The following is a 27207-nucleotide window of genomic DNA, read 5'->3' as shown; positions in this document are numbered from 1 at the left end:
TCTTTTTCGAGGTCATCGTTTTGCAATAATATCTTAGCGATCCGATGATGACAAATTTTAGTTAGAAATCTTCAAAAGGTTCGCCGCTATAAAATGAATCATGGACAACCATTTTATTTTGAGAATTGAACTTTTAGTGTAAAAAGATAAAAATATTGAATTCTTTTGTTAATAAAATCTGCAATAATTTTTATTTGCTCTATTTTGCAGAAGTTTCATCATAGTTAAAATTCATCATGAACTACATGAAAGCTGAGATATCATTGCAAAACGATAATCTCGAAAAAAAAATTTATATAAATAGTTTTTTTATTTGTATAAATTCTGTTTATTTATATAACTATTTGTCAATAAAATAATAATTTTTGCTTTTTTTGTGTGTTAATTGTATAAATATCATTCAAAACTTTATCTATTTAATTTGTCATAAAAAATTATCAAAGATTTCGAGTAATCTAACTTTCCTGTCTCTTTAAATTTAAGAAAGCACTTTAACATTTTATTTTAAATGCAGGCTCAAAAATCTCGGTTTCTTCCTTTCTAGTTTCGCAGGATACAGGCGATTTAAATCGATAATTCGAGACGACTTCGTACTACGGATGTAAATGTCAATGAAAGTTACGACGTAATTGCCCGTGTGTGGTTTAATCACGTTTTGAAATCGCTGCGTTTTGAAACCGTCGCATTTTCTATGACGATCAAGTTGCGCTCGAATGTTCTCCTACCGTAAATGTCATTTCTGTTAAACGAGTTTACGGAAAGGCATTATCGTCATTGAACGCCACGCAAGCGGGTTAATAGGTGGTTTATCGGTTGTCATAGTCTGACGGAAACGTTGTACGGAATCCACGAGCAGAAGACTCACGGGAGATCCGAATGACTGTAGAATTATCAAAGAAATCCAGGAATGGCGGCAAATCTTGCGGAGACAACGCGCGGTATCGATAAGTAAGACATTTTCTCTTAAGCATTAAGATATTCCGATTTATCGTATCTACGTTCTCGATCGACAATGTCGATAGATCCTACATCCCGATGAGGCGAAACGCAGAGGATGTTCAAGCTGAACGGCAGATCCAGGAGGACGAGTATGATCCCTTTGCCGCTCGTCCATCTGCACCTCTGACCTCGTACGTTTTGTATCTTTCTCCTGATTGCCATCAATTAAGAACTTTCTCAAGACATATCTCAATCGACATCAACTAAAAGTAACATACCATCATTTATAATTTTACATTCAACAATATAACCATTATTAGTATAACTGTTATTAGTATCACACGAAAAGAACAATAAAATTTAATTATATACAAATCTGAAAATAATTTTGCTGGACTATCAAAATAATTACATAGAAATTTCAAGTGTGATGAGTAATATTATAAATAATTTCATATTCTATCAGTTTGAACATCCTACATCAAGTTTTGTGAATCACAATCCACTTTTTAAAATAGCAAATCTATCTAGCTATAGTGGATAGAAAAACGGGGAGAGGAGAATTAATTTATTTATACTTAATTTTAGTGCTCTTTTTTATTATTTTATTAAATACACTTTTGTTGATATATTTTTTAGATGTATGAGATGTATGAAAAGTACACTTGTTTCTTATGTATATTAATAATAGTCTTAATATTGACATTGATTTGATAGTCATTTTCAGTCGCAAGGAAATAAATTCTAAAATTTTTCGCGACCCAGCAAAAATTTACTTGCAGCCTACTAATGGATCGCGACTTTGGGTCCTACATAATTATTTTAATAGTTCAGCAAAATTATTTTTTTATTTATATATTTAGTTTAATTTTTAGATACTTTAGCAAAATTCGTTCTTTTTGTGGATATATTTATTATTGAGTGCAAAATTATAACGTTGATGTTACTTTTAATGAACGTCGATTAGGATATGATTTTGTACGTTAAACTAAACTAATAATTCGTGATAAATCTGTTAAAAAAGATCTTACAATATTACAATTTAAAGCGTTAAAATTGTGATTAATTATATTTCTTCTGCATGAATTGTGCGCAATATATAAAGTGGATTTATCTCAAAATTATAATAAATTATAATAAAACATAATTTATAATATAACATAGGCCTGCAAAGTTTAGATGTTTGAGAAATAGGAGTGATTTCCTACGTAATTTTGTACGCTGATCTATGTTTTAGGATTTAATTAATGGAATCAGATAAAAGAGCTCATTGAGCGCTTAGTGAGTGCTTGTTGTTATGAATGTATCCAAGGTTTATGTCGCATAAAAGTTCAATGAACTATTGCAATCGTACCACGCCTAATCTGACCAGACCAATTTGTGACATGAAAATTTTTACTAGGATTAAAATATAAATTTGGGTAAAAATAGGTAAAAGTATAATTTTTTTAATAATTTGTATCTTTTTTGAAATTCAAAGTAGCAATTTCTGGATACTTTAATCTTAAATATTTTAAAAACTTGTGCTAGGCCAATTCCACAGTATTAAATTCAAATTCAACGTACAAGATTACATGAAAAATTTCCTATTGTATTTCTTAAATATCTTTTAACACCCTCAATTTTGTAGGTCTGTGTAATTTTTTGATAAATGTGTAAGCTGATAAGAGGTATCAGCTAATTCTATATTATAACAATTAAGCTGTTCTCAGATACATACGCTCTTAAATCTTCTTATATCATTCAAACAATGACTTAAGATCACATGACGGTCTATATATATTTCCTGTTCATGAGCATACTGATTATTCAATCAATTATTTCAAGACAAGAATTGATGTTTATATTTTGAAAATTTATAAAAATGTTAAAAGTCTAAGTTGCATTCGTGACAACATTAGAAAAAATTATGGAAGTAATATATATAGTATATAAATAATTATTATTAAAAAATTTTCAAAACGTTCATTGCCATATTGTTCTCCCTCTTATTGCTAAAACTTTTCATTAGGTTTATCAAAAAAGAGTTATAAATCAAAATTTTAAGATAACTAATGCTCAATTTCTTCACTTCCAGATAAGTTGCGGATAACCTTATTCAGGAGATATCTTCATTATCTCTTGGATCTAGAGGTAAAGAAATTGGGCATAATACATTAAAACCATAGAACTTATAGCGAAGTTCTGTGATTAAAACACATATTAAGAAATCAGATACACTGGAATATACAGTTTCTGATAAATTGTGTTATTTCTATCATTATCGCTATTCCTTCGCGTTGTATCTGGGGCTTTATATCATTGTCATCAATTATAATATTACATCAAATATTTATCATATACAATAAATTACATAATATTATGTTAATAAAGATTAACGAGATTCTTAATCTAGTGATCGAGAATTCTAAATCTTATTAATTTATCTTATTTATTACAATTTCAGTTATGTACCAAGATATTGATAAACAAATATATTGACACGACACACTTACATTATTTGTGATAAAATCTTTGCAGAGATTTTGCCGTATACATGCATCTGCTGAAGTGCGCGATTGGTACCGGTATACTCTTCTTACCGCATGCCTTCAGAAGGACCGGCTACGCGATGTCTATCGTCTGCGGCATCGTCATGGGCATGCTGTGCATGCACGTGGCCGTCATTCTCGTATGTGAGAACGTGGAAAGCGATGATTTTTTTCATCTCGAATGTTATCGTGTTATAGTGTTTCAAAAACAATTAGCGAGAAACGCTAAAGAGAGAGAGGCATATCCTCTTGTTTACAATTCTTGCCCTTATATAGTATCGCGATAACCCGATTGTTTGCGAATCGGCGTCGCTGATGAGATAAGCTATTAAACATAGAGAAAAAGAAAAGATTCCGTCGCGCGAAACGCATCTGAATGCAGGCAAATTTCTTTTTCTCTCTTTCTCTCTCTCCTTTTTGGTGTGCAGGTGCAGTGCTCCCAGATATTATGCAGACGTAATCGCGTGCCCATGCTGGATTTAGCCGAAACGGCGCAGTTCTCCTTCCAATCAGGTCCGGAGAGGATTCGAAAGTACTCCAGGCTATTCGGTGTAGTTACCAACGTGCTCATTTTCTTCGTGCACTTTCAGACCGCAGTGATATACATCTTATATGTGGCCACATCGTTCCAACAGGTATGACACAACGTCGCGAGACTCATGCCGGAAGTCAAAACGATAAAGCGGCATCGTGACGTCCGTTTGGCGAGTCTTACGTACAAAAATCCTTTTACGTAGGATACAACCCGGAACAACCCGACCTCAATTTTAACGATCAATTCTTTGACGAAAAGACCGCAATTGATTTTTTTTCTTATGGAAAGTCCTTCTTATGGAAAGGCTTGTATCCGGAAATTATAGCTTCATGTTTTAATTAAGGAAAACATCGATCGCGAAGATTGTTTGAAGGATTTTATTAAAACTTGACTCACATTCCATTTTATTTACGTCAGTCTCATATTTTTTTTTATTGCTGCAAAAATAGCAGATATCAAAACAAACAGGAAGATAAGGTAAAATTGCGAGAAATCGATATCTGTAAAAAACTGCGATTACTTTCATTTTTTTTACGATAAAGCTCTCACTCGGTTTGATATAATCTTCGATATCTTTGATTTAGAAACAACAAATTAGAGTTAGGTAATTTCATGCTGACGGTATTTTCAGGTGATAGAATTTTTCGCGAACCTTCAGCTGAACTCGCGTGTCTATATCGTCATCTTCTTTCCCTTTGCCTGCGCCTTGGGCTTCGTGCCGAACCTGAAATATCTAGCGCCGTTCTCCATTATCGGCACTTTCTTCCTGTTCCTTGGAGTTTGCACCGCGTTTTACTACTTCCTGGACGATATTCCCGATCCCAGTAGACTCGACGTTCTAACGGAAGCTCTACCTGTGCCCATGTATTGCGCAATTTTCCTGTTTGCTTTGCACAATATGACCCTGTACCTACCGCTGGAGAACACGATGAGGCATCCCAGTCATATGCCGCGTATAATTATCACCAGCACCTTCCTGAACATTATTATATACCTAGTTTTCGGCTTCCTGGGCTACAACAAGTACCCAGATGCTTGCGACACCGTTATCAAGAACTTACCAATGGAGGAGACGTAAGTGGATTATTTTCTGTCTTGCAAAACACTCGTACTACCACTAGTCCAGATTTAATTAATACTTTAATGTTGAATATATACATATATATATATATATATGTGTGTGTATATTTTGACATGTTTCTCCTTCTCTTTCCCTTTCTCTTTCGATTAATTACAGTTAATTATATTTAGTGGAAAAACTGCTAGCTTTACAGATCATTTGCAAACAAAATATTTGAAGAATGTCAATTTTTTGTGCAAATGAAATTTATTATTTGCCAGAAATTGCAAAGAAATCGTTATCAAAAGCTCATTTCCTTTTCTCTTTCCACCAATTATAATTAATTATATTTAGAAGAAAAACTGCTAGCTTTATAGGCCATTCACAAATGAAATATTTGAAGAAATTACATCAGCTTTTTGTGCAAATAAAAATTTGTTATTTGCCAGGAATTGCAAACAAATCGTTATCAAAGGCAATTAAACTGTGCATTAACGTGCGACAAATGGTAAATATGTCGGCTGTCTGTTTTAAATGACTGTATAATTGACATCGCGTAGTCGGTGATCACAGAACAGGATGTGCTTAACATTTACGTGATTGTATGATTCTTTACGTGTTCAATATTTATGATTTACTTTGTATATACTGTATTTCTCGTAAGAATTACAAGGCAACGAGACCTTCGAATAACTTAAACTTAACAAAAGCAAAACGAGCTGGCAGACCGTAGAAAAGAAATACGCAATGTACAATTGTGAGGGTCAATTTGATCACGTAAACATGAAGGACTCATGTCTGACTCGGATTTAAAATTAGTTTGAAGTCAATTTCAGTTGAAATATCACAGTACACACAGTTTTTCGCGTGAATTATTAAATCGCTTATCTATACGTAACGAACAACGTTCTATATCACTATTAACACGTGTCCGGTGACGTAGCTTATCTTATAATTTGTTATGAAATTTTTTTTCTTTACAGTTCGATGATTATATGTAAATTAATAAAATTGTAATGTACGTATATAGGTTCTTATGATATTACTGTAGTATTTTAAAATTCAAATAATAATATACAATAATAATAATAATAATAATAATAATAATACAACGTTTCCTGGTAGATAATTAATAACCGTTTTTTTATCATCATTATAAACATTATACTTCTACAATCTTCTGAGCATTAATTTAGATCTCTTTCCTTTATATAATAATCGCGTGTAAGAGAGAGAGAGAGAGAGAGAGAATGTCATTATTGTATCACAAAATTTATTTTCACACTGAAAAAAATGTTTGATTGAAAATGAACAAACCAGAAAATTCTGATTATATCATTTTCTGATTTGTTCATTTTCAATCAAACATGTTTTTCAGTGTGAAAATAAATTTTGTGATACAATTATACAATAATGACATTCTCTCTCTCTTACACGCGATTATTATATAAAGGAAAGAGATCTAAATTAATGCTCAGAAGATTGTAAAAGTATAATGTTATACGTTTATAATGATGATAAAAAAAAACGATTATTAATTATCTACCAGGAATCGTTATTATTTGAATTTCAAAATACTACAACAGTATCATGGACAAAGCAAAAAATTCTGATTGATATAATCAGAATTTTCTGGTTTTTCCATTTTCAACCAAACATTTTTTTCAGTGCTCAATAAATTTTATAATAGATTTGTATCGATTTCAAAATTGCAATTCATGGTTTTATTCATTTTATCGTACGTTACTCTTTGCAGCCTGGCCCAAGTAGTCAAGATAGCTATTACCTTGTCAGTCCTGTTTTCTTTCGGTTTGACATACTACGTACCGATCAAAGTGCTGTGGCCTATAATCTACGTGAAAATCGCCACCAAGAGTTCGCTGCAAATTCGAATTTATAATTGCTTGCTTCGATTAGGCGGTGTAGTCATCACCAGTAAGCGTATCACGATTATAAGCATTTAATGTTACGAATGTCGATTGTAATTAGCAGGAAATAATTCGTCCTTGTCCTTCTTTTTGCCCATAGCGTTGGTGGCCATCGCCGTGCCCCAAATGGTACCTTTGTTGGGCCTGTTCTCCGCCTTGGGCATGTCAACGATCATGCTGCTGATACCCATACTAATCGAGACATCGACTAAGTGGATGGGAGCCACGAGAACGTTGCTCGCAAAGAACATTACTATTTTCGTCGTGTGGCTAATGATCTTGGTGCATTGTTTTCTTAGAAATGCGCAAAAAAAATACAATTTTGCAGAAGTATCTAAAAATCTAGCTAGATACAAATCAAAAAATAATTTTGTTGGAACTATTAAAATAATTATATTCGTATTAGACTCTCAACATGATAAATAATGCTGAAAAAAATTCAATAATTTAACAACCAGCTTGAGCATCTTACATAATTATTTTAATGATAATAAAAACAAAATCATTTTTAGATTTATATCTAGCTAAATCTTTAGACGCTTTATCACAATCATCGTTTCCATATAGGTGAAAATACCGTATACATTATACTGTATAAATTCTGTATACATGAAAATTTATTGCAAGTTTGGAGTTTAAAAACTTGAAAAAAAATTAATCTTCAAATTTTTTCTAGTTGAAAATTAATTTTTACAAGTTTTAAACTTAAAAAATTTGTTTAAATCAAATACTTACATAATTTTTTTTATTTTTCCGAATCTAATTTTAATTTCAAGATTTAATCAGTTTTCAAGATAGTTTAATTAATGTAGATTATCGAGTATAAGAGTATAAGTATATAAACATTATTATTGTTTATCTGGGACAGCAATTTAATTTTAATACGTCGTAATCTTTAAATAAAGCAATACGCGTTTGTATTATTTTACAGATTTTTGGGACAATAGAGAGCACCTGGTCAATTGTTAGAGAATATAGCGAAAAGGAGGAAGAATGTTGATTAACAGTCTGTCAAACTGCTTGAGAGACTCTTAGCGCAAAATTATGCTTCCTATGATAACTTAAAACGTAAAGCAGTCTGATGTCACTTGAGGATGTAGATAATCAGTAAGCAACGAAGGACAGATTCTCCAGAGCAACGAAGCGAAAGAGGACGAGAACAAATAGAATACACGAGAAATCTTTATAACAATGTTCTTCAACTGTATTTATTTTCCCGCATTGTGACTTATGCACAAAGAAATATCTCATGTTCCGCTCATTATGAGATCATTTCAGTTTGCCGTACCGGCATGGCATCATAAGGATGACATATCTCGATGATCGTTCTCGTCTTGTTTTTTTCGCTTCTAAATGTCTGATCAACGTGATTGATATCTGACCGGTATCGAGGACCCTTCATTTCCGTAAAGAGTGGAATGTAGCACTTGCGACATTCCGGGGCACCTTCAATTTCCCTTGGCCGACGTTTACGTAACGCGCGGCACTGCAGAGTTGCGCTGTTCGCGATGTGGAACAAGAGCGACAACCTACAATGAGAAACTACACCGGCGGCGCAGAAGCGGTCCAGAGAAGGGAGACCTGCCAGGGACCTTTTTGCAAGAGAACGAAGAGAGAGACGGTGAGTGCGCGCGATCTGCGAACAAAGAGAGACGAAGATAAGGTGAAAGGGAACGCATGTGATGTGGAGGCGCGAATCGAGCTGATCGCACAGTCGAATAACCGACGTCCCTATGGGTACAAAACACAGGCAACGGTTACTTGATGTAGTATTCTTCAGGAATCGGAGGTGTCGACGATATCTGATTCGAGCGGCTCGTCGCGTCCATTTTTATTGAACCTTCGACTTTATATATACGTGTCGTTAATCAATTAATTACGCGGTCACCAGCACTTCAGCGAGGATAAACGCAATGGGATAGAGAAGCGGAAGCGATATCGCAAGGATTAGGTAGAGGGAAAGACGTGAAAGCGGAAAGCAATTCGATGTTTATATGCTCGATAAATAGCGCTTCGATCAATAATTTTGAATGTTGTCGTCAATTCTGATTATTTATTCAAAAACTCGCAAACATTGAGGTATCTCAGAAAGAATTTAAATGTTATTTTGTAAATCACATAAATATTTTCAAATACCTTTATAATTATTATATATATTTTGTACGTGTCAAACTCTATGTTCGATTTTATTTTCAACTTCACAATATTCTCGACTTTGTTACTCCTAATTAGGTGATTTTTTTCGATTGACGTCGGGATCATACACTTGATAAATGATTCTATTAATAAAAAAAAATAAAGAAGTTAAACTGTTATTCGCCCTCACTCTCTTCTTTGTACTATAATTGTACTTGATTTTGCTGACATATCTAATAAAATTTAGTTGCATACAGATCTGCAAATATTTTTGTTAAATTATCCAAATAATTAAGTGCGATAGATAAGTAAGCTTAGGCTCATTGTTAGAATGTCAAAAGTTTTTATACCTAAATTTTTTAATATTTCAGCATTGTTGCAATAATTAATTATAGATATCTACATATGGAAAAATATTTTCCTCTCACAATTAGCTCTTCAAGCGTTGTCAAACCCCCATCATTCGGTATATGGAGCAATTTTTTATCTATAATATTGGCAAGCAAAACCATTGGCTTTAATTCCCGCCACACTCTCGTGCACACTTCAAAGTAATGTCGAATCGAGTACATTACCTGCTGTCACTATCTACTCCCTCCCTTTCTAATGTACTCGCATGAGCGATGAAGCTCGTGTCGCGGTAGTCACTCATGTATTGACTGTCTGTACATATATATATACCTGGCTAACGCTAAGAAACTTGCCCAGTCGTGTGCGGTCTGTCACCATTTCACGTTAATTTCGGTTCGTTATTCTTATCACCCTCCCACTTCTCAGTGAAAAATAAAAAAAAAACTCAGCATTTTGCAAAATCGACGAGGATTACTTATCCATTGTTTTACGTTCATCGACCACTCAACGATCTCAAACGGAAAAAAAGTTGTCAATCTCTCGGATGATTACCCTCATAAATCTGTCAATCTCTGTGAGACTAAACCCTGATTACACGATTGCGGAAATGCCGGCAATAATTTCCAGTGGAATTCGAGGACAACACAGATGAGTTATTAAAAATAATTTATTCTCGAAATCGCGAAATTTTTCATAGTGAAGCTACGCACGAATTCCCACATCGACATCAATTAGTGAAATCTATTTATCATCAACTTGCAGTGCAAGCGTGCGATTTCCGAATTATTTTCACATTTCCAAGATTGGCGAGAAATCCGTAAAGCATAAGGATACAGATAACGCACAGTGCAGATCACTGTTTAATCGTCGTCATTATCTCTTTGTATATTTGCAGATGGCAGAATTTATTTGATTTGTTGACTGCAGGATTGCGCGATTCATTTGGATTTTTCTGATAATCTTGTAAATCATACCTGAACAACTTTAATAATCCGCTGATAAGTCAGTTATCGCGTTATATTATAAATATAATCTTTAAGAAAGAAAAGGCAATACGACTTCTTCTGTAGAACTTACGAGTTCCCGCTCGATCGGAACTCACGTGAGCGCTTCGTGCTCCATGAAAAGCAGGAAAACAGAAAGAGACGGAGAGAAAATAAAGATCTTTAGATAGACGAGAATTGAAACCAAAATACTAAAATAAAACATTGAGTTAAACAAGAGGATTGATATTTCATCTGAGCCGAGTGATAATGTGAATCTGGTATACTTCAACGTCGTCAGAGAAAGAAATAAACGTTCTTCTTAAATCAAGCAATAAATTTTCGTTCGTCCACGTCTCAATACGCAAGAGTAAGTATGACTTTAACAGTACAAGTTACGTATACCGTAAGTACGAGAAAATTTATGAAAATATAAAACTTTGTTATTTAAATTGTCACCCGAAGGTTGTTGACGAAAGTGTTAACTGACTCATTTACGCAAAGAGTGTATCTACAAACAGAGAAAACAAAATACTTCTGCACTCTAGAATATGATAACTTTGATTTTATAAGGTCATGAAATGAAAGTAATTTTTTGAAAACTATCAAAAACTATCACTATGATTACAATTTTTCCATCATGGTCACGAAATGTGACGTAGAATATTAACATTATTTGATTATAGTTATATGTAACGAGTAATTGTATATTATTAAATAATAATAAATTAAATATAATTATATATATATATATATATATATATATATAAAATGAATTTTATGTGCTGTTAAATAATATAAAGAATAGTAGTAAAATAATTGTGCAAATATTTAGATGAGTCAATGAGTAACCTAAATTTTAAAAATTAAAGTGGTGTAAATTAACGTTATTTATTGACTCATTTATGTGTGCAGAAATAAATTTTTAAAAATATTAATTGATTCATCTAAATACATGCATTCATGAGCTGTTAAGCAAATATTTGTCGAACAAAAAATTACAAAATTTTGTTGACATAGTTCACGTATATTTAACATCTTTTAACTTTTCTCAATGTAATACACAATTACATAAATTACTTTAAAAACCTTGAATTAAATAGCTTTAAATGCTTTTAAACGGTTATTCATATCTTCTGCCTATTATTTCACAAGTTTTAGAAAATAAGAAAAAGACAAATAATATTTTTTTATACATTCAAATTTTATAACAATGTTATTATAATAAATTTAATAAATTAACATATTCTTTAATGTAACAATTGCAGTATGTAATTAATAACATAATATAACATTTTCATAATGTAACAATTTAAATTTAATGGAGATATACCTGGAAACATATAAAATTATATTATAATTGGAATTGTGTGTGTGTGTGTGTGTGTGTGTGTGTGTGTGTGTGTGTGTGTGTGTGCGCGTGTAAAATAAAATATTGCTCCGCGTGAAAGCGGTTATAACTTTTATATTTGACGATCCAAGTAGCATAGTGCAGCGCTTACAAAGCGTTAAAGAAGTGATCATATGCGCTTTTTTAGCGCTTTGTTAACGCTTTATAAGCGCTGTGTGTTACTTGGAAAGATCGCAGAGAGAGAGAGATTCGACCCTGAGGTTTATTCCATATATTTTCTCGAATGAATTTTTAAACCATTCGTAATCTGCATAAAGCATAATGATATTTTTAGAATTAATTATGTATAAAAATTCATAAAAGAGAGTTCTGTTTAAGGATATTTAAAAAAGCACGTCAAATGATCGAGCTATCTAACAGCAAATTTTGCTCGATATTTGCTACTAATTTGCCATTATATTGTGCTGTGCTTATATTCTTACTCGGTTTTTGCCATTTATTTGTTGTTTACTTCTCACTTTATGAGCAGCAAAGTTTTGTTACATTTTTGCTGGAATTTTGTGAACATTGATTTAATTAATAAATTTTGCATTATATTTGTTATTTTTTCTATAAAGAAAAATTGTTGCAAACGTAGTGTATACCTATTTTATAAATGCAATTTAAAATTTATAAAAAATTTTTATTATAAAATTGATTTTATAATTTTACAATAAAAATCTTATGTTTACCTATGAATATCAATTTATAATTTTATAATGATTTTATAATTTATTGTATATATATATATATACATATATTTTTTACAATACATAAAACACATCAAATTTTTGTCCAATTGTTAAATATTTCCACACCGTACAGTTTAATAATTTTTCTGAAATAATTAAATATTTCTGATTATAGAGTTTTGATAAAAATCGATTTTAAATTTATTAGAGTCTCTTACTAAAATTCGACATCACAGTAATGTCACACACACATAAATCTATTATATGTACACATTATGACAAGCATTTATGAATAATAATACTGAACTATTTACTAAGAAACAGAACGACATGCAGTAGTTATGTGCAATTAATTTTTTATAAATATTTACGTAAACGCGCGCGCGTTTATATTACAGTAGGGATAAAGAAGAATGAATTTAATTTTAAACTGAAAGATTTGAGTGATAATAATCTAAGTTGTGTGATTGATGAAAGATTGAGTTAAAACATTGACTTAAAGTTCGACGAGCACTTCTCTATGAAATTTTTTGAAACAAGTTATTCTTTTCTATTAGAATTAAATAAATAGTTTATATATATAGTTTTGAAACGCAAATCTTTGAAAGAAATATTTTTATGTAACAAAAAATTTTCTTACATAAAAAAATTTGTTATGTAATCAAAAGATTATAATTATATTTTAACAAAAAAATTCTTTGTTATTACTTTTTATCTTTCCAGTTTAATTTGTGTTCACAATTGCAGCACACCTATTTTCTATTTTGCTAACTACAATTAATTTTTGAAAAAAATGAGATTTGAATCTACGATCTTAGAACGGTAGCCTATTACACTAACTCTGAATTAATCACACACTTGTCACTTCGAGTCATTGCCAGTGTTATTACCTTTTACTATAAACATTCATGCCTCTGCTGACAGTTCAATATTTTATTTGTATTTGATGAGATTAAATGGATTCAAAATTATACACTAATATTTATTATTTATTAATCAGCTAGGAAATGAAAATAACAAAGCAATTTTCTCGGTAGCGCCGGTGATATAAATATAAGGTATTCCATTCACAAGGATTCGCAGTCGTCTGGAACATGGCGGTTGTTCTTTGATCATTCAAAATGTTGTCCGAAATTGTTAAAAGGAATGTGATTGTTACCAAGTGCATTCCATTAACTTTGGGGCAAGCATTTGATTGGTTGTGCTGATTTAGTTTGCCGCCATTATATGCAATGGAATATTTTATACTCTTATATCATGGTCAACATCATGATATAAGAATACAAGGTAGCATTGCGCATAATAGTGATAGCAGGGAAACAATCAATCAAATTTTGCCCAAAATTCACTCTTCTACTTCACATCCACTGAATATTTCATCTTGTATTCTTACATCATGACTCCAGTTCTTTGTGGGCAATACCAAATTTTTTCAAGTGATTATGACGTGACAAAATATCGTGATAAAATTGATGTAAGAAATAACTTTTAAACTTTTCAATTTTTTGCTATAAAAAATAAAAATAGTACGTTTTATAATAAAAAAATGATTTGCATTATGACGACTGTCTATTAAGCGAGTATTTAAAATGATAATTATATTCTTTAAATATTCAATTCTTTCCAACATAGAATACAATTTTACAATAAATACTTGTAGTTCGCAGTAAAGATGACAAATTGTAAATATCTCTAATAAAATTTTCAAAATCGCGAAGAATATAAGAACTGAATACTGTATCCAGTATTGAGTCAGTCTTTGATAAAGCTTATCTATTAGATTATTAAGATTATTTCTGAGTAGCGATTTGTTTCGCTAAAATTAATTTATTGATTAACTTGTAAAAAATTGTTGATTGAAGATATTTTAGAATAATTACTTATGTATTTATATTGTATAACACTGAAGATGACTCGATAAAGATCGAAACGTTTGTAAATTACATGTATTAGATTTTGATGAATTTTAATTGTTAACAACTATCATCCGGTTTGCGACTCGTAGCCTTGTATTAGAATTTTTTAATTATTTGAGTCTTATTTTTTAATTATTTGAGTCTAATAATATTTTTATATTATTATAATATTAAACCTTTTATTATAGCGTTAATTAATATTTTTTTTCAAGGTTAATTTCCACCTCCGCAAATTGTAATCACAGATTATCCTTGCGTATCCTCTTGACATTATTCTTTGCTCTTCGTGAAATATTTATGAGACGTTTCAATTGCACGAGTTCTTCACGACTTTGAAATCCCTCATATATGCGTTGCATATATTCACAATCAAAGATCTCCTGAGGATTCATATAGTTATACATTCAGATCTGTTAATTACTGCTGAATGAGATTATTTTAAGATGGAATCACACGATGCTCGATTTCTTAAATGATATGATATCATCGTACAATCAGTAATTCAGAGAATGCGTTCGTTCGTGTAATATAGTCATTTTCTTGCCGTTTTTAATTAAAATTGCGAAAGTAGATTAAGGGCCATCACACGCAAAGTTACATAAGCTGCATAATCATAACATAAGGCCCTAAATCAATGAGAATCTTATCAACATGTCTTTATGCTGAATGTTTATTGATTCAACGGTCTTATGCTATGGTTATACGGCTTATGTAACTTTATACGTAATAGCCCTAAAAGTATATTCACACAACTTGCATAAATGCATAAACGTATGCATAAAGAAAATTATCCAATCGCATTTCTCTTATAAAACGCACGTAAAATATGATTGGATAATTTATGCGGCTATGCAAGTTGTGTGGATATACTCTAAGAATTGATCGCTGTCGACTGATTGCAATCTTGAATGCAAAGGATTCCTTGCACAACTCTTTTTACTTTCCATTAATTTCCCACGTGAATCTCGAGTTGTCCATCGTAATCTATGAAGAATTTTCATCATCGTTGAAACAGCACGCTTGATTTTTATTGGCGAATAAACTTCGGAGGAATTTTTTAAAAAATTGATCAAGGTAAAGCATTATACGATATCCATTTGTCAGATATGTATTGTGTATATACATGTTAGAACTGTATTTCTTTTTTATGTAATTGCAAATCACTTTTTTTTATGCAACTAGCCACTTTTGTTAATAAATCTTTAAAAAAACTCACATCTCTTTTTGTCACTGCGTTTTTCAAATTTTTCTCTCTTTCAATCTTAACTCTCTTTTATTAATACTCCATGTCTCGATAAATTAAAACCGATAAAATTGATTATCGACAATAATTGAGCCTTGAACTAAATGCCACGATTTACTAAACTTTGAACCAACTTTTCACAGATTTTTATTATTGCCTTATCATATTCTTGCATATGATTAAAGAGAATTGATATTCGATCTTTTTATTAATTTCTCACTTACTTAATTATTTTAATTTTAAGTAGCAAATTAAAAATTATATAATATATATATATCTGAAATTTCATTGTGGCACGTCAATCTCTTATCAAAAAATAATTTTAAAGAAATACGCAAATTTCTGTAATTCAAGAATTTGTTAGTACTAATTCATACAACTATTAGGAACAAAAAAGAGTAATTAATTCTCCCAGTCGATATTAATCCGAAACGTGACTTGGTTTTTAATTTTCTTGATTTTTAATTTTCTTTTATCAAAGAATATTAATAATATAGATTACAGCTTTATCGGTTTAAACTTTTTTTCGCGATACGATGCGCGGACAAATCGAGTGCAAGGAACTTGGCCGATATAATGTCATTGCGATAATATCGTTAATTAAATATATAAAAGAAATTGCTATCACAGGATATTTTCCTTTTCAAAGCTACATGGATTGTTATTTAGTATAAAAAATTGCGGTCAATCAATGTTTGTTTAACAGTTTAGCTAATCGTTTCATATTTACAATATGATACGGTAACGAGGAAGCCTTCCGTTTCCAAACCGTTGGCATATGATAACGCTTATCTCACTCTATGCGTCGGTAACTTTTCTTATTGTTAATTAGAAATTTATTGATTTTTCAACGTATCATTAATGTATTATTAATGAAAATTATAAGACGCAGCTAATAGAAACGAAATTGGAACTTAATAAATTAATTTATTTGATTTTATAACAAATTAATATATAATGTAATCATTTATTTTGGACAAAATTATTATTGACAAAATATCTATAAAAGTGAATTGTAATATATATTTAAGAATATTTTTTGTACCTCTCTCTCTTTCTCTCTCTCTCTCTCTCTTTCTCTCTTTCTCTCTCCCTCCCCCCTTCGTATACCTCCTTTTTTTCTCTCAATAAATCTCATATGATATATTGTTATTTTCATAGGATCGCCATGGGTCGAGCAGAGAAAGAACTGTCGGACAATCCCATGACAGAATTCAGTAGCAGGTATTTCCGCCAATTACTACTCGATGCTCTATTGTTTGCATAAACCAAATGACAAAATATATAAAAATATTGATTAAAATGTAATTCACTAATCGCATTGCAAAAGATCTTGCTGATATTTACATCAAATCTTATAGAATACAAATAACACTGTTCGATAAAAAAAAATGACTTTTTTCGTACACCAGAACAATTATTTTTTTAAATGTTACAAATATGAATACACATTTTCCAAATTACTCCGTCACATCACAATTTTGAGAAATTTGTAATTTTATATATTTTGCTATTTTTATATATTTTGTAAATCATCAATAATTGATTTTATTTTTTCGCACATTTAACATATGAATATCTTATTATATGTAGTCGATACTAAAAAACTGTCTTAAGGATCTTAAGAGATCTAACAATATGTTTAATTTTGATTGCAATAAAACTTCTCTAGCACGTCACATATCATAGTTATAGTACATACAATATATGACAAAATACAAAAATAATACTTTTTGCAACTTTAAATATAAATTTCTCAAAATGATAACGTGATGGAACACTTTGGAAGTCGGATTCGTATTCATCAATCAAAAAACTATGGAAATTTTGTTTTGGTATTTTTTTTTATTGAACAATGTAATTAAATACGTGCATGATTGACAAAAGCTTTCTTAATGATCACAGTCATTCAACAATAAACGTGTCAATCGCATGTAGATAACGCGGCTTCTGTATACGCAGTGTCTGCAAAACTAATCATTGGATCAAGATTAATCATCATGGAATGTGATTGTATCGTGTTTCATATGGAGATAGGAAGCACATTGCATAAACTTGACGTTTTTCCTTATAACTCTTAATCGAAATTGATTTAGTTCTTGTTAACGTTGTTATCACTTGATAGGTCACGTGACAAATGGTACTACAAAAATTTTTGCTTAAGAATCTTATAATTCTAAAAGTGTTTTATCCAAAATTATGTACATACAAGTAGAATACAATATTTAGTAGAGTGTATTTTAGTTAAGATTTGATATATTGTGATACATACAGAATTCACAGTAAACAACACTTAATTTTCAATGAGACAAGAATTGCTTTTATATAAATTTTCAATATCATTATTCAATATTATAAATAATATATATATTTTATCAAAAAATATTACTTTTTAATTTTCTCTGCAAACTCTTTACAGAAGTGCAAAGGCTTAATTTAAACTAAATTTTATAATATGTATAAGTAATGTATTCATTGGCTCGGAATGATGCCTGAATGTTTGTTATTTATCGATTAATAAATCACTGATAATTTTGTTGCGCTCCAATTATTGCGCTTGACTCTCATTGCCAGTGTACTTTTCCTTATTTATTGTTATTATAATATTAGAATCTTATTTCGTCACTTCTTACGCTTAAATTTTGTAACTTTTTTTATATCTATCTTCTTAAAAATCAATATAAAATTTCACAAATACTTACACAACTAAAGTTTTTTCTTTACATTTTACATGAAAATACATGGGGTGTAATATTAGATACACCCCTGTGCATTGTTAAACATTAACACATTTATACATAGAGAGAAGTATAATGCAGCTGTAGAACTATTATTAAAAACATTAATTCTTAATATATTAATGATTAATATTATTTGAAATATATTATTTGAAATAATATTAATCATTAAACAAAATATAAATATATAAAAAATATCAGGAAAAAAATAGCATCCCTTTCATTCACGAATATATCATTTTTAATGTCCCCTTAATTCCATATGCATATGCTATTGCATTCTTTTATTATCTTGTAATAAAATTTAATGCTTTGTATAATAGTTTATTTTTTTCTTTTTAGCACGAAAATTGCTCCGAATATCGGCGAGTATAAAGAAAAGGATGAACTGTACGATCCATTTGAGCATCGTGATAAACAACATGCAACCTCGTAGGTTTCGTTAAAATTCTAGAATTTTTGTCAGCCCTTAAGTTGACATGTATTTTTCATATTCTGTCAAAAAAATATTAGGTATTACAACATCCTTAATACATACATTAACGTATCGCCGCGTGATAGTAAAGTAACACATCTCATAATTAGCAATTTTAGTAGATCATTTCGTAAATTCTGAATTGGAATAATGTTAATTAGAATAGTGCATTATATGCACAACTTCACTTTCTTTCCTATATCTATAATACAATTTAAAAGAAACTGTGGAAGTTTTTAAAATTTAAATACTCTGCATTTTTAATGCTATAATAATTTTTTGTCAACTTTTTTTATCAACGCGACGATACGCATAAGCATAATATATGTACAACCATAATAATAGATACATATTAGGTGTTGGAATTAATTCGTAGCGTTTTTTAATGAAAGAATGTTATTTATTTCACATGAGCATTAAAAAATACATTAATGAAAGTACTTCCCATCACTTGTAAAACGCTACGAATTAATTCCAACACCTAATACATTTTGCAGCAAAGAAACGAAGTATCGATATCATAGCTTCATGTTCTGCCGTGCGTTTCAGAGATTTGGGCTCCTTGGCACATCTTCTGAAATCTTCTCTAGGGACGGGAATCCTGGCCATGCCACACGCGATAAAGAACGGCGGGTTACTATTTGGCGGCATTGGTACGATTATAATTGGCTTTATTTGCGCCCATTGCGTCCATATACTGGTGCGTACGTCTCATATACTCTGCCGACGTACTAAGACGCCGCAAATGACGTACGCCGAAACGGCGTACGCAGCCTTTCTTTGTGGACCGAAACTGCTCAGGCCTTGGGCCAACATTAGCAAGATATTCGTGAATACGGCGCTGTGCGCGACATATGTGGGTGGCTCATGTGTTTATGTCGTATTTGTTTCTCGATCCCTTCAGCAGGTATGCATCTTACATAATTTATGACTGTAAAATCGTTTATGCATGCTAAGGAATGCTTAGCACGACTAGCGGAACTTACTTAATACATTTTTGCCTCATTCTGTTACGACTAGTTCCTAAGTTTAACACTTTTATAATTTTAAATAACTTAATGTGAGTCTAATGAGTATAAAATTGTTTTACATAATGATTATATCACTTATCATATTGATCCTTATCATGTTGATCCTTTCTTATCATCTGCCTATTCTGCCATCTAAATATTAGGCATACGTTAGCGAAATTGTTTGAGATATGTTAACGTTGATTAGATCGTCGTTTTATAAGGGAGAGAATTGACATTCAAATTAAAGCTCAAAGAAACTTTATAAGTGCATCCCTTACAGAAATCTAATACTGTAATTAATCATTTATTTATTTCAAGTAAATATTAAAAATAAGTATTAAAAGCACTATTCAGTATTTTTAATACTTTAAAAAATAAATAATTATTTACTTATTCTTTTTCAGTAATAAATTGGTCAGTATTCGATTTCTGTAAGTGATATAAATACAAAGTACACGATTCAAGATTTGATAAACTGTCTGATGCTTCGTAATTGTTGTGATTTCACGATATCGAATAAATATTTTTTTATACACGATGATTATTGCATTCTTTAATCAGCAGATAACTTAATTCAATTAGTGTAAAGCAATAACAAAAAATTGATAATGCAATAATAATAATTGATAATTATTGTATAGTTTGTTGGATATCTTAAATTACAGTTTCTGTTCGTATATAATAATTCTTATCATTTATAGTACTATAAAGTTTTTTCGCTATTTGTACGTAATTATTGATTATGTATCACATATACATTTTAAAATTATTATCTATTTTATATGTACATTAATTGATTGACGCTCTGTGATTTATACAATTGTTATTCTTTAAATTATTTAAATTATAACTCAAGTTATATATATTAAAATACAATCGAATTTAATTGAATCTAAATGATAGAATAGAAATAGAGATAATTCTGATTCTTACACAAATTTGGAATTTCAAAAATTAAAAAATATTAAATGTTTAATTATTTAAATAATACGATATAGAAAGGTATCAAATTTTGTCAAGGCAATGCATTTGGAAGGAATGATTCTTATCCTCTTGAATGTGACCGAGTGCTCTCTTGTTGTTCGTTCTCCTTATACATACATCGCCGTCTCTAAAAGATTTTTTAAAGATCTTAAAGATTTAAATGGAAATCTAGGTGTAAATGTATATTACCTATATAATTTTAACAAGTTGAAGATTTTCACTTGCGCGAGAAAATATTAAAAAAAATGACATCACTTTTCCAAAAATCACGAAGATCAAACCTATCTTCCATATGTCACAGCTGTGCGTCTCGTTTTCTTTTCAGATCGTGAATTTTAACACCGACAAGAACTTAGATATTGAATTGTTCATTTACTCATTGATCCCGGCATTGGTGCTGCTCGGTCAGGTGCGCGATTTAAAATATATGGTGCCATTCTCAGCATTGGCGAACATCTTCATGATAACTGGCTTTTCGATCACGCTCTACTACATCTTCAGCAGCAGCAACCTGCAATCGTTCAGCAACAACAAGCTGTTCGCCTCGGTGGATCAGCTGCCCCGTTTCTTCGCGACTGTGATATTCGCCATCGAAGGTATCGGCGTTGTAAGTTCCCATTATCAGTTACCATAGTGTTATTAAGCGCGAATTAAATCGTGGTACCTTAGCCTTTCTTTATAAGGTCGGAAATCCAGAAGGGGACATTAAACGCGAGTAACTGGTCGTCGCAGGAGTAGGTGGTTTTTTATTTGATCGAAAAGATAACAGCTGAGAATAGAACTAATTCGATGCAGGAAGGCAACTGTTACTTTTGTAAGCGAATGATTTAAAAAATAATCGCACGGTCTCTCTTGCGTCTTTCGCATTCTCGAGCGCTTCCAGGTACCATTGTAATCGCAGGTGATGCCCGTGGCGAACAACATGAAATATCCACATCATTTCCTCGGATGTCCTAGCGTACTTAACATCACGATGACGATAGTCGTGAGTCTATACGCTATGATGGGAGTGTTCGGTTTCCTCGCCTTCGGCGAAGATGTACAACCCAGCATCACGTTGAGTCTGCCAACGAATGAAATGTGAGCAGATATCTCTTTTTGCTAAATATTTAATGTTATTTTGATACATGCGTTGTAAACTGATGAGTAATAATGTTTTAGTCCGGCCCAAGTGGTGAAGGCCCTCATTGCTTTAGCTGTTCTCTTTACTTACGGTCTGCAGCTCTTCGTGCCCCTCGAGATCATGTGGAATTCCATAAAGCACTTGTTTAACCATAAGTTCCTGGCCTTGGGAGAAACGGTGATGAGAATATGCATTGTTATGCTAACAGGTAAAATATTAAATTATTCGAACGAGAAGCTGTTACTGTAGTTAAATCTGAACAGCTTAATTATAAATAGAAATTCAATCTAAGTTATAAACAAATGATTAAAATGTAAATCAAACGAAAAATCCTAATACAATTTTAAGAATATGAATTTAAAATATTTCGGCTATATGAAGCGAGTGTTAGTAAACACGAAAAACCGGTCGTTAGACGTAATGATTTCTTACCTGATTGGAAAGGATAGCAGAAAATAGTTTCGACACAAGAAAGCAATTGTATAAGCAGATGATTCATAAATTTACAAATTGTCTATATCATTTGGTTCGTGCCTTTTTTCGAATCCATAAATGAATCTCTAGAGAAAGGACATATGATTTTTGAAAAGAATTATTAATTATACATTTTTATTCCAGATTTATTTTATAGAATTTTCTTTCTTATGCCATAAATTTTGCCCTCTTTTCTTTTCTTTTTTATTAGAATCTTAACTCTTTGTGAGAAACATAAAGAACGTTATAGAATTTCAAATTGAAATGTGATATAACTAATATCGTGGACAAATATTTTTCATATTTTTGAGCGGTTTTATTTATAGTTTGTCCTTATTTCAAGACTGCCTTAAGTAATATCTTAAGATGTTAATATCTCTGATTGATTCATGATATCTTAAGATTGTACTTAAGCTGGTCCTAAATCTAAGCTCCAAGTATGGATACCTTTATCGAGAAATTTATATTACGTGAGATCAGAGATACGAGATACTAATCTATTAGGATTGCGATTAGGAATAACGAGTCTAGCAAAATGGTTAGATAGTTATCAGATATACTTAAAGAGACAACGTGTTTTTCAAAGGCCAAAAGTTAATACCGCTTTCCCGTAACCTTTTCCTGTTGCGTTTTTGCCACGACATTCTAGCGATTGCGAGATGGAGAAACCGCGATGAATCACGCATTCTCGACAGAGAGGAGGTCGAGTCGCAGACCCAATCGGTAGGCCGATTGAATGATCGGTGTCACCCACTTACTACGCGTGACGTGTCTTTTTATCACCAAGTATACCGAGAAAGAAGGGAATCGTCTGCTTTATTCGGCTCGGATCAGTTCTTTCCTTCGATGCAATAGATTTGGCCCACTTTGGGCCGTGTGTGTTCGATTCAATCTCTCATTGTTACGATAGATTTTTTCGCTTATTAAAAGTTTCCCTCTAAATACTAACTAAATACTAACCCTCTAAATGTAACAGTACACCAATATTATAATTTGCTGCTCAACAATAAATGTAATGTGACACGTATTATACATAACAACAGTTACGTTGTTCAGTAGGAAATTATAACATCGATGTAATGTTACTTTATGTTCAATGAATTCTGATGCATCGAATAATTATATAAGTAGTAAGCACATAAATAGAGTCATGAATATCTAAATACTATGAAAATTATGTTACTCGTTTATTTATTCGATATTTATGTAAAATATAATCAGAATATTAATTAATAACATGTTTTTTTTTTATTAGGTGTTGGAATTAATTCGTAGCGTTTTTTAATGAAAGAATGTTATTTATTTCACATGAGTATTAAAAAATACATTAATGAAAGTACTTCCCATCACTTGTAAAACGCTACGAATTAATTCCAACACCTAATATAATTATGGCTGTGTTTCCAAAATTTATTGCTAGTACTGAAAATCTATAGTGTACGTGACGTAAACTATAGATTTTCTTACGTTTATTATAAATGTAAGCTTTAATTCAATCGGAAAACGGATGATTAATACGTTTGTGATACATTATTGTGATTGATTTTTTTTACAGTGGTTTTCGCGCTGTTGGTGCCTGATTTGGATCCATTCATTTCTCTAGTCGGTGCAATATTCTTTTCTATCCTCGGCATCAGTATCCCAGCTGTCGTCGAAACGATTTCGTGCTGGGAAAGCCATTTGGGTACTTTCAACTGGCGGTTATGGAAAAACTCTGTGCTAGTTACATTCTCGTTATTAGCGTTAGCATTTGGTTCATGGATCTCAGTGCAAGATATAATCAACCTTCGAAGCAAATAAATTTTAGTATTTTATTTAATGTTTTATTTTAATTTCGTATACAATTGGAACTCCAGTGTCGACAAGAAACGCAACGAGGTTTTTAATGGAACAACTAATTAGCACAATACGTACTTTGTATATTCTCGTTATTTGCGTTTGTATTTGACTCGTGGATCTCAATATTATATAGATTTAATGAAATATTATAGTTAATAATATATTTTACTGTTTTATTTACATCTCTTCTTTCCTGCACTATGCACTTACTGTCAGCTGTTTATATTAAAGAAGAGATGAATTGAATGTCCTAGTGCGAGAATGGAAAAAAAATTTCACGACTGATAGACTCTGTTTTAATTACAATTTCCACACACATACATTATAAATATATCATCAGAATTAAGGATCTATCATTCTCATTATTCATGTATCGTTTAATTTTAAGATCGTACTTCATTGATACATACTGATGGAGAAAGCAACACTTGCTAATACCCACAAGTCGGTTTACTAATTGATATTTATATTGAGGTGTTCTTTTCCCATTATTTTGTCATTTTGTGTATATAATAAGATAGAGTTTATCGTTTGGATTCAATATAGGTATATTTTTTAATTTCTGAGAATCTCGATTACGCTATCCATGATTAATTAAATTTTAGATATATTAATCACAGAGCTTTTTTGACAAGCTTGTGAATAATGCATGTTATTAATAAGGAAATAATAATAATATCTAATTTGTTACAATTAATTTTGATGATTTTGATTATAATACCCTAAAATATGTTAAATTCTTATATAGAATTTATAATAATTTATAATAATCGTAATTACAAATGACGAATACTTGACACTTCTTTACATTTTTAATATTTTCCTTAAACTTAATTATTCCAATTTTTAATTATTATTTTAATAATGTATTGTTATATAATTAGATATTATATTCTGTGGACATCGTAAAACACTGTTCACGATTCGAGCTTGATACCGCAAGATAATAAAAAGAATTCAGTCATATGTCATGAATTCTGATTTCATTTTCAAATGCAATAAAAAGAATTCTTTTCAGAACTGTTTGGAAAAAGAGTACTTTTTGTATATGAAAATTAATTCTAAATTAATGATATAACAACTGTTCAACCTGTTTTGATCTAATATTATATGGAGCACAATTTCCGTGGAAAAACGGGACGATATAATGACAAATACACTTTTGTATTTATTTTAAAAAATTGTATTCAATTTAATTCATTGCAATTTATATTATCTTTTCAGCTTATATGTATTGAATACAAGCATTTTAATCAATAAATACCGTTAAAAATTAATAATTTCTAATTGCCCGTACCGTTTTTCCGTTCAAATTGTGCTGCATGTAATATTAATAGGAGATCAAAACAGGTGAAACAGAACATGCGGAAATCTAATAAACTTTAGTTAATTTTGTCTTCCGCGTTTTCACATTTCCGCGCTTCCGCATTTCCGCGCTTCATGTAATGGCACCCACAACGGCTGCGTTTGAAAATACAATATTATCTGAGTACCTCCGTGTATTAGTTCGTCCTTGTTGTTCACCAATGTTAAACAAGGATAAGATGATAGACGGGGCACACGGGTAACGTTTTCGAACGCAATCAGCGCTACCAACCTAACTAAAAAGAAGATTTTCGACACAGCTATTGGAACACAATTAAAAATTAAGCTCATTTGCAATGAGAATGAGTCATGTGAATTTCTATAAATGAGTTCAAAACTTAATTGATTGACAGATCTCCCTATTACTTTCAATTTACTGCACATCCGCCAAAGTGGGTTAGTCTAAAGGTACATTTTCACGAGCCGTTCCAATCGTCTTTTTCAGCTACAAAATGGATCACGTGGCCAAAATTGACGAATACCAAGCGTCAATTTTGATCACGTGATCCTTTTGTCACTGAAGCAGCTAGTTTGAGTTGTTCATGAAAAGCAATAAAGTTCTTGCACGGTTCTCTCTATCTTGGAGAGAAAATAGAAAATATGAACCGTTTAAAAAGTTCAGCAAAACAACAGATCTAATAAGTAATTACGAATAGAATATTGATTATTTATTATGCGTGAAACTGAAAGTTTGTTCGAGTCGCATCCTCCAACATGTTCCAACATGATCCTGCCATTTTTACTCACTCTAATGAATGCATTGGAGTGAGTAGGAGCTATGATAGGAGCATATTGGAGCATGTTGGAGCATACGACGCAAACAAACCTTTGTCATATTAGTTGCGCAATTGAACTATATATACATTCGAATAGGCTGTGTAACATAGAAAATCGTAGCACCAATTGATCAGCGCCATTTTAATTTGATCAATATAAAAGCGAATCAGAAGCTTTCAGATGCTCATGCGTTTAGTGTCCTTTAGTGACATCCACATGTCAGCAAAATCATCGTATGTGGAATTATATTTGAAAGATTACTTTGAAAGATTATAAAATCGTGTGACTGCAAAATGTACAAAGCATTAACATAAAGTGCTGTATGCCTGGGTGTGGGCAAAGAAGTAAAAATGATATTTTATTTCATAGGAGAGAATTTTTATATTAAATGTATCAATTCCTGCACATGTATTAACAATATAAAAAGTATTATTAATATTATTTTATTGAATGTACTAATAAAATTGAAGTGACATTATTTTTGTTTACATATTAAGTGTTGGAATTAATTCGTAGCGTTTTTAATGAAAGAATGTTATTTATTTCACATGAGCATTAAAAAATACATTAATGAAAGTACTTCCCATCACTTGTAAAACGCTACGAATTAATTCCAACACCTAATATCATTTATGTCCATATAGATTTTCCATACATCGATAGTACATCGATCGATATATCGATCGCAGGGCGCGCGTGAACGCTTCTGATTCGC

The 27207-nt window shown here is 31.1% G+C and overlaps 2 protein-coding genes across 3 annotated transcripts; both read left to right on the top strand.

Annotated features, from left to right (window-relative positions):
* Positions 1-696: 696 nt before the first annotated feature.
* LOC105149851 (proton-coupled amino acid transporter-like protein pathetic) lies at positions 697-10686 on the top strand. The gene is made up of 8 exons (XM_011062551.2): positions 697-948; positions 1023-1130; positions 3460-3610; positions 3899-4105; positions 4637-5079; positions 6822-7000; positions 7094-7275; positions 7925-10686. The coding sequence occupies exons 1-8, from the start codon at positions 908-910 to the stop codon at positions 7991-7993; spliced, it is 1380 nt and encodes a 459-aa protein (XP_011060853.1). The 5' UTR covers positions 697-907; the 3' UTR covers positions 7994-10686.
* On the top strand, positions 9806-24637 carry LOC105149850 (proton-coupled amino acid transporter-like protein pathetic). 2 transcript variants are annotated; one of them, XM_087409393.1, is made up of 9 exons: positions 9806-10833; positions 14674-15535; positions 16866-16928; positions 18785-18874; positions 19467-19824; positions 21240-21521; positions 21816-21994; positions 22076-22245; positions 24067-24637. In XM_087409393.1, exons 3-9 carry the CDS (start codon positions 16873-16875, stop codon positions 24309-24311), a joined length of 1380 nt encoding a protein of 459 aa, XP_087265519.1. In that variant the 5' UTR covers positions 9806-10833; positions 14674-15535; positions 16866-16872; the 3' UTR covers positions 24312-24637. The 2 variants fall into 2 exon arrangements, with proteins under 2 accessions (XP_087265519.1, XP_011060851.1); XM_011062549.2 differs by lacking the exon at positions 14674-15535.
* Positions 24638-27207: the final 2570 nt, after the last annotated feature.

Source organism: Acromyrmex echinatior, chromosome 9, assembly GCF_024713525.1.
Source record: "Acromyrmex echinatior isolate Ae372 chromosome 9, ASM2471352v2, whole genome shotgun sequence".
NCBI lineage: Eukaryota > Metazoa > Arthropoda > Insecta > Hymenoptera > Formicidae > Acromyrmex > Acromyrmex echinatior.
The sequence above is the reverse complement of the archived record's forward strand: the minus strand, read 5'-3'. Positions and strand labels throughout refer to the sequence as shown.

Coding starts and splice junctions, on each gene's coding strand:
- LOC105149851 (XM_011062551.2), top strand. CDS start 908: ATGGCGGCAAATCTTGCGGAGACAACGCGCGGTATCGATAA. Junction 949..1,022: donor ACAACGCGCGGTATCGATAA/GTAAGACATTTT, acceptor CAATGTCGATAG/ATCCTACATCCCGATGAGGC. Junction 5,080..6,821: donor AACTTACCAATGGAGGAGAC/GTAAGTGGATTA, acceptor TACTCTTTGCAG/CCTGGCCCAAGTAGTCAAGA.
- LOC105149850 (XM_011062549.2), top strand. CDS start 16,873: ATGGGTCGAGCAGAGAAAGAACTGTCGGACAATCCCATGACAGAATTC. Junction 18,875..19,466: donor GATAAACAACATGCAACCTC/GTAGGTTTCGTT, acceptor CGTGCGTTTCAG/AGATTTGGGCTCCTTGGCAC. Junction 21,995..22,075: donor AGTCTGCCAACGAATGAAAT/GTGAGCAGATAT, acceptor ATAATGTTTTAG/TCCGGCCCAAGTGGTGAAGG.